This window comes from Solanum verrucosum, unplaced genomic scaffold, assembly GCF_900185275.1.
Source record: "Solanum verrucosum unplaced genomic scaffold, falcon-dt-bn FXZP01000252.1, whole genome shotgun sequence".
Classification (NCBI taxonomy): domain Eukaryota; kingdom Viridiplantae; phylum Streptophyta; class Magnoliopsida; order Solanales; family Solanaceae; genus Solanum; species Solanum verrucosum.
In genome coordinates, this window is record NW_026019988.1 from 6176040 (window position 1) to 6184872 (window position 8833).

The 8833-nt window shown below is 34.6% G+C and overlaps 1 protein-coding gene and 1 pseudogene across 1 annotated transcript; both read left to right on the top strand.

The window, feature by feature from the left end:
• Positions 1 to 1150: 1150 nt before the first annotated feature.
• Positions 1151 to 4272, top strand: LOC125818666 (thioredoxin-like protein YLS8; annotated as a pseudogene).
• Positions 4273 to 5780: 1508 nt separating this feature from the next.
• Positions 5781 to 8454, top strand: LOC125818640 (putative pentatricopeptide repeat-containing protein At5g08310, mitochondrial). Its single transcript, XM_049498153.1, has one exon. The coding sequence runs from the start codon at positions 5896 to 5898 to the stop codon at positions 8452 to 8454; it is 2559 nt and encodes an 852-aa protein (XP_049354110.1). The 5' UTR covers positions 5781 to 5895.
• The last annotated feature ends 379 nt before the right edge of the window (positions 8455 to 8833 follow it).

An 8833-nucleotide genomic window follows, 5' to 3' on the forward strand; every position in this document is an offset into this window, starting at 1 on the left:
TATATAATGTCTACTTTACCCTTAATGAAATGATTTACAGCCACACAAATTTCTATCATTTATTTGGACCACAAGTTTTAAAAGTCTTCCTTTCTTTCTTAAACTTCGTGCTGAGGCAAACTACCTCACATAAAATGGGACGGAGGGAGTAGTACATATGGACTCGGAGATGAACTCAAGATTTGAAGACTTTGGGTGTTTCAATATTATCTTAATTTAAGCAGTAAGCAAAATATTTAATAATAATTAACGGATAATGTAGTATTCGATTGATCACTAATGACTCAATTATAAGCTCTAAATTAAACTTAAAATAAAAACAACGAAATAAGGCACTAGCTGGATTCAAACCCTGGTCTCGTGAGTGATTTCTTTAACTTGTACCAGTTCCTCATGGTGCACAATTAATTATATTCTACTTTCTCTCAATTTCTCAAAATAGATATACACGTATATAAATATTTTTTTCCGAAATTGACAAGTGTATGTTCACCATATGGGTCCACCTTCTGCATATAGTACATAAATTGGAATAAATAATCTTTAGATTAACTAACACATCTAAATATCTAATTAAATAATTAAATAATTAAATAATCTTATATTTTATCTGAACCATATCAATCCTAGCAAACCATCCTTAAGGACTCGTTTGTTAGGATGGCTAGTTATTTCAAAGGCATAATACATAAATGTACACTTTAACTTGTTCTCATTTCACATTTATGTCCTTCAACTTTGGGTATGCATAACTAGGCACTTAAATTTGTATAAACTTGAACAAGTAGACACATGAATCCTACGTGGCACAATACACGTAGGACACCACGTAGGACAAAAAATGACATGTAGGATGTCATGTAGGACATATGTGTCGTTTTGTTCAACTTTATATAAGTTTAAGTGTCTACTTGTGCATACCCAAAGTTGAAGGGCATAAATGTGATTTGAAGTCAAGTTAAAAGACATATTTATGCGTTATGCCTATTTCAAAATTGTGATATTATTTATATCTCACATTACGAATAGTAAACAACATAATTAATTTCGAGATAACGTGTTTCCGACGAGACACTTGTAGGAGTAGCACTTTTGGTACCCCTAAAAATATTCATGTCGACCTCTCATCTCTCTGTTTCTCTCCCTTCTCTCTCTCTCTGTCAGCTTCTTCACTGTTTTTTTTTCAGCATAAAAAAATCAAATCAGTAATAGATAAAAATGTCGTATTTGTTGCCACATCTTCACTCTGGATGGGCAGTGGATCAAGCTATTCTTGCTGAAGAAGAACGCCTTGTAATCATTCGATTTGGCCATGACTGGGAATTTGGGATGATACTTGTATGCAGGTACCTTACAATTAACATATAATTGTCAATTTTTTGAATTTTTTTATTTGGGTTTTTAGCTAAAAGAAGAATCTTGGAATAGGTATAGAGGATTCGTATAGTAGACTCAACTAATTATGGTATGAACAATTTTTAACATACAATTGTCAATTTTTTCAAATTTTTTATATGAAATTTATTTGGTTTTTAGCTAAAAGAAGAATCTTGGAACATATACAGAGGATTCATATAGTCAACAACTTGTTTAGAATTACATATAAGCATTTGAACATATAAATGGGCAATTACTGGAAATAGGTAATTGGTGAAAAGAAGAATCTTGCAGTTGTAGAGGATTCATGTGACTCGAACTAGTTTTGAATTAGATAGAAGCTGTTAAATTGATGACTTGATAAAATAGGAAATTTTATTGGCTAGAATGGAGCAGATTAGATTAATTGGTGATTATTTGGAAGGACAACTTTGACGGGCTTGTTTGTCCATTTGAAACGCTACGTCTGATGAATTCGTTGTTCCTGTTGGGTTAACTGATTACGGCTGAAAAAGGTTATTGATTCAACTTTTTTATTGGGTTGAATCACCTGATTGTGTCATATTTTATGAGAAATAGAGTGTTGGGATAGTAGTTTTTATTTGCTTATTTATGCTGATTATAATTGCACTAAGGTATGGAAGGCATGGTCCGTCCAAAGTCCGGACAAAGGGTGAGGGCTGCAGTAGGTCTGATGTTAGCTAAATATGCTGAATCCTTTATATATGTGGGTATAGAGGACCCACACTACCGATACCCAATTAGTTTGTAGTCGAGTTGTAGCTGATTGATTGCTATATTAAGTTCTGCAGAATTAATTTTGCCATCTTTTGATGTGGAGTTGAAAGTGGTATGTATTAACAAAGGCGGATCCAGGATTTGATGTTTATGGATTCTAAACTAATGCCTTTTGGACTTGCTGAGTTCTATATTTATAATGTGTACATATTAAATAGATTTACCTGGACCTAAAACGTACATCCGCCTTTGGTGTCCTAGTATTGTTTTGGGTTCCTTTTGTGTTTATATATGTAAGTGATTCAAAATTGTTTTTGCCTGTGAAAAAGAAAAGAAGTTTTGCTGTTTGAGAGTTGTTGATTCTTGCTTATAGCTACCCTGCACTAGTAATAAAAGAAAAAAAAAAGGCAGCTTGTAAATGCTTGCAATTCAACAGGTGGCGAATAAGTCTGGAATCTAAGTCCTGCGGAATTTGAGGCAGGTTTTACATATGTTTTCCATCTCCGAAATCAGATGTCTAATGAGATATTGTGTAATGGAAACTGAATGGTTTTGTGGTGAACAGGTGATTTTTGTCTTTTGATGAGAATGGTGAACTGGTGATTTTAGTTTGAAACTTTTTTCGTGTCAATCTATTAACTTTAAGTATAGGTTCTTTGGAAGTTAATCTGTAGGGTCTTGTTTGGTGAATTGGGTGATAAGGTGTACTGATTAAGTTTGGGTATTGGATTATGGAACGGCGTAGTCGAGGATAGTAAAAGTGCTAGAAGCTGCTATTGAGGTTGAAGACCATGAACTGGGATGATCAAAATCTTGTTGTTGCTCGGAGTAACAACAACAACATACCCAATGTAATCCCACAAGTGGGGTCTGAGGAGGTTGGTGTGTATGCAACCTTACCGCTAACCTTACGAAGGTGAAGAGGTTGTTTCCTATAGACCCTCAGCTCAAGTAAAACAAATACAGTAGCGAAGAAGTCATGGTGAAAAATATTGAGAAAAGAACAAGTAGAAACAACAAAAATGTGGAATCAAGCAGAAAGACGCTCTAGTATGATCATATAGGACTAGAATTAGCAACATAACATCTCACTCATCCACCTATAAATGGTAATATGCTAAGATATGCTTACATGTTTTATTTTGACTATGTATCCTACATTATATCTTCCAACAATGTTTGCCCAACGTAATACATCCTAAAAACAAGTGAGAACAGCAATGAAGTGAGCCACACATCTCACTACTATAATTTTCCGGATCATCCTGTGTGGATAGATTCTGAAATCATTGCTTTGAACTGATTACGCATTATTAGTGCTTTTTAAAGAAGAGTGATTGGTTCATTGGCTACATTTTTCTTGAAGTACATTTCCTCTTCCCTGCACATAACGCCATTATCAGGGATTTGAGTCGTAAGACTGTGGTCCTGGTATGACTAACCTTTACCTCAAAACCAATATGTCTGTTACTCTTTCATGAGCTGTTTGATGTGGGCTGGTAATTTGTTCACAATTACAGGTTGGTGATGTAATCCTGCTTCCTCCATTTCTTTGTGGGAGGGAGAGTAACAAGTGTGTCGTCGATAATTTTTCATATCAAATGCTGCAGATCTCGTCTATGTTCAAATCATGGCACACCTCTATGCTTTTCTGCCTTTTCTTACGCGTCTAAGACTCTTTGCCTTGTAAAAATTTAGTTTTAATTCCGTATTTTTTCTCGACTCCAGATGGACGAGGTGCTGTCTTCAGTTGCAGAGACGATCAAGAACTTTGCTGTGATTTACCTGGTTGACATCACCGAGGTCCCTGATTTTAACACGATGTACGAGCTGTGTGATCCATCCACCATCATGTTCTTCTTCAGGAACAAGCACATTATGATTGATCTTGGCACTGGGAACAATAACAAGATCAATTGGGCCCTTAAGGATAAACAAGAATTTGTCGACATTGTTGAGACTGTGTATCGCGGTGCCAGAAAAGGCCGGGGTCTAGTCATTGCACCAAAAGATTACTCTACCAAGTACAGATACTAAGTTACTTGGTTGCTGGAATATGTTGTATACTTAATGACAAAACTGGAAGAACTGATAGAACAATGTTCAATTGAACTGTAAAAAATTGATCAAGTATGATTATGATGAGCTTCTTGGATAGAGAGAAAATAAAAATATAAAGCTGATTCATGATGGCCTACCTTTTTCTTAGCTTAAAATCATGGTTTGAAATTAGGTTGAGTTGAAGTTGAAATGTTATTTGGACATGTAGTTTGGCTTTTTTAAATTGTATTCTCTCGTAGATATTAAAATCTCATAATTTGTGAAAATTATATAAATCTTTTTAGCTTTTATATAATATTACCAAATGAGCAAATTATAGATTACCAATAAGGTATTGGACTATTTTAGGGTGTCGAATTGATAAATTATATATCTCCATACAATTGATACAATAATCCTTTTTTATATGATATCAACAATTGATATATAATCCTTTTACGTGTTATAAACAATTAATATAAACAAATGTTGATATACTTTGATTTTAGTAGTTTTGACAAATTTAAATGCAATAGTGCATACTTAAACTTGAAACATAAATGTTACCAACAAATGTTGTGGTGGTTTATTTGAGAAAAAAATATAAAATAATTAAAATCAAGTTTTATCGTTTGAAATTGTAATACAGACATTAAAGTTCTTGGTAGTCAAATTATTGTTGCAGCCAAGGGCGGCTCAAGGTAATTTGAGGCCTAAAGAGAAATTTTAATTGAGGCCTAAAATATTTAAATTTCAAATATAGTTGTTTTTTTTTTTTTATCTTTTTAAGTGCAAATTATTACTTGATATCTTTTTTTAAAATGATTTTATCGAATATCATTTTTTATTATTAATTTTAGGTAATATTTTATCAATTCAACATTGAAAAACATTCTTTTACTGAGGCGATCATTATATAAATTGTTAACATAATTCTATAAGTAATAAGTTGACAAACTTTACATAAAGATAAGGATTAAAACCATAAAATTTGATATAAGAAATTGATAACTTGGTATAACCCTACTTTAATATGTTTATGTAATACTTGAAAATTTAAGAAGAAACAAATAAAAGAAAAATTGTAAGTCATTTTGTTTTATACTTTTCGACTATTAATTTATAATTTTGATAGTGTATTACTCTAGCTTATAAAAAAAAAAATTAAAAAAAGTACAAAAAAATTTTAAAAAGATAAATAATATGAGTGTTAGCGAAGAGAATGTAAACATTCAAAATAATGTTTTCTTAATTTCTTTCTATTTGAATGGCGCTAAAAATAATAAAATAGTATATTTATTTAAAATTATACTTTTTAAGCATAAATAATTATTTCTTTATTAAAAAAGTTAACACATAATTTTTTCTTCATGAAAATTTGAGGCCCCCAAGGCATATGCCTTAAATTTATTAAGCAAGAGCCGGCCCTGGTAGCAGCGGAATGATTAGTACTTCTTCATCTTTAATCAGAGATTTCAGAATATTTTGGATTCAAGCTCCCGAATTAGGAATCACTTTTATTAGAAAGCATGTTAGGCTCCGTAAAACGAAAAAAAAAAAAAAAACTTTGAAACATAGTAGTCCATTTTTATCATTTTCTCTTCTCATAACCAAACCTGTGAGCCTATAAAGCTCTCCAATTTTACCATTCACACTTTCTTGTTCCAAGAAATTTGGACAATGGGGTAACACTCCCATTACACACTTAAATACTCACCACTCTTCCCCAAAAATACATCAATGGCTGCTCTGTGTAGAATCAGAAGACCCCATTTGCTTTTCTCCAATTCAATCAAACAACTCCTCAATATATGGACTCACAACAACATTCTGATTCAAACCCCTTTTACAAAACACAATCTTTCTCCATTTTCTTCAACACCCACTTGCCCAAAACCTCCAAATCCCCTTCCCCCAATTTCTTCAGACGATTCAAGAATCGCTGATAGACTTGTACACATATTCACTAAGCCTCTTGATTCATCAAAAAGCCAAGAACTTGATGAGTTGGGTTCAAAGATTACTACTTTTATTGTTGAATTTGTTCTTAGAAAGTTTAGAAATTGGAGAATAGCTCATTTATTTTTTAATTGGGCTTCGAATTTAAAAGGGTATCGACATAATTGTCATACTTTTAACTTGATGGCAGAGTGCTTATCAGGTGGTCGACAGATTGACTCAATGAGAGTGTTGGTTAATGATGTAGTTAGATTTCAGTGTTATTTTACGCCTCGTGGTTTGGGTTTCTTTATAAGGTGTTTGGGTAATCAAGGGTTGGTTAAGGAGGCAAATGAGTTGTTTGATCAGATGAAAAAATCAGGTCTTTGTGTTCCGAATTGTTTTACTTATAATTGTTTGTTAGATGCTGTATCTAAGGCTGGTGATGTTGGTTTAATTGAGCTGAGATTGAAGGAGATGTGTAGCTATGGGTGGGAGCTAGATAAGTATGCCTACACACCAGTTTTGCAGTGTTACTGTAATGTGGGGAATTTTGAAAATGCGTTGGTTGTGTTTAATGAGATGCACGTAAAGGGATTGGTCGATGCACATGTTTTGTCGATCTTGTTGGTTTCTTTTAGTAAGTGGGGTAAGGTAGACAAGGCATTTGAGTTGGTTGAGAGGATAGAAGATCTTAACATTAGCTTAAATGAGAAGACATGTTTTGTTTTGATTCATGGTTTTGTGAGGGAAGGTAAAACAGATAAAGCGTTGCAACTGTTGGATAAAATGAAGAAATTGGGTTTTGTGCTGGACATTTCTGTTTATGGCGTGCTAATAGAAGAGTTGTCTAGGAATAAGGAGATTGAGAAAGCTATGCAGCTGTACGAGGATATGAATGTTTCAGGAGTCCATCCTGATATTAAAATACTTAGTGACCTTATGTCTTGTGTGCGTGATGAAAGAGACATGATCAGGATAGTTGAGGGGAGGTATGAGAGTCTGGATCTGAAAGCTAGGATGTTGTTGTATAATTCTGTGCTGAAAGGACTTATTAACAATGGTTCAACTGATAAAGCATATCGTCTACTTTCTGCATCAATGGGTCTTGACTCTGGTGGTGATTTTAATGAGGACAATCTTTTCCCCATGAAGGAACTTGCTTGTCCTAATACCATTTCTTTTGAAATAGTTATTGATGGTTTGTGTCGTGCGGATAGGTTGGAAATTGCTCTCAACCTGTTTAGAGATATGGACCTTATTGGCTGTAAACGCAGTGTGCTACTTTACAATAATTTAATTGATTCCTTGAGTAGGGCCAGTAGACTCAATGAGTGTTATGAGCTTTTGGATGAGCTGAAACAGTCAGAATTTCAGCCGACACATTACACATACAACTCAATTTTTGGATGCTTATGTAGGCAAGGGGATGATGCAGGTGCCCTTGCTATAGTGAGGGAGATGCGTGTGCATGGCCATCAACCTTGGATAAAATATTACACACTGCTCATGAAGAAACTTTGCAAAGATGGGCAAGCAGTCAAAGCTTCTAACTTTCTTGCTGACCTGGTTCAAGAAGGATTTCTCCCTGATGTAGTTGGTTATTCGGCAGTCATAGACGGCCTTGTTAAGATTAAACAGTTGGATGAAGCACTGAATCTTTTCAGAGGGATCTGTTCTCGGGGTTATTGCCCTGATGTGGTTGCTTATAACATTATGATAAATGGGCTTTGTAAGGCCAAAAGGGTACTTGAAGCCCAGAATCTTCTTGATGAAATGATGGATAAGGGGCTTATTCCATCAGTTGTTACCTACAACTCACTGATTGATGGGTGGTGCAAAAATGGTGATGTAGATCGGGCAATTGCATATCTCACTAGGATGAATGTAAAAGAACGGGAGCCCAATGTTATCACTTACACCACTTTAATAGATGGGTTATGCAATGCCGGCAAACCAAGTGATGCTATTAGTCTTTTGGTCAAAATGGAGGCAAATGGGTGCTCTCCAAATAGAATAACTTTTATGGCTCTCATTAGTGGTCTGTGCAAGTGTTGGAAGCCAGATGATGCTCTGATTTATCTGCAGGAAATGGAGAGGAAGGATATGAAACCCGATCCATCGATCTACATAGTGCTAATAGATGCTTTTATAAAAAATATGAATCCTAATGAAGCGTGTGACCTACTACAAAAGGTGGTCCATGATGAGTCTCTTCAAGATTTAAATAGTAAGAGTCGTCCTATTCTCAAAGAGGCAATACTTTCCCTGTCAGCGGATCCAAGGACGTCCTCAAATTTAAAAATCCTGTTGGAGGAGGGTCACCTTGCAGCACTCTGTAATGTCAATGAAATTGGATGACATGATAAGATATATTAGATGTCTTGACCTCATCTGTCATCTGTCATCTATAGTTGCATAGGATTAAGAACAAAAGTTAGGAATTGAAGAGCATCAAGTGTCGAGCTCTATGCTTTGCTGGTTTTGGTGTACTGGCTAGTTTCTACTCATTATTTCATCGTCAATGAAAAGTTCTAGACCCTACATTTGATATAATGGCAACAGGCTGAGGAGTATGTGTCTTGCAGCTTTCTGCTCGTTGTCTAAGCAACTCTTTCTATTGTGACCTCAATTTGTTTTATTAAATGTTTCAAGAATGATTAGATTTGGTTGAAAAGCTTGAGGGGACTTTGTATGTTGAGGAGAATTGATGCGTGAACTCTAGTAAGTAGCAAAGAAG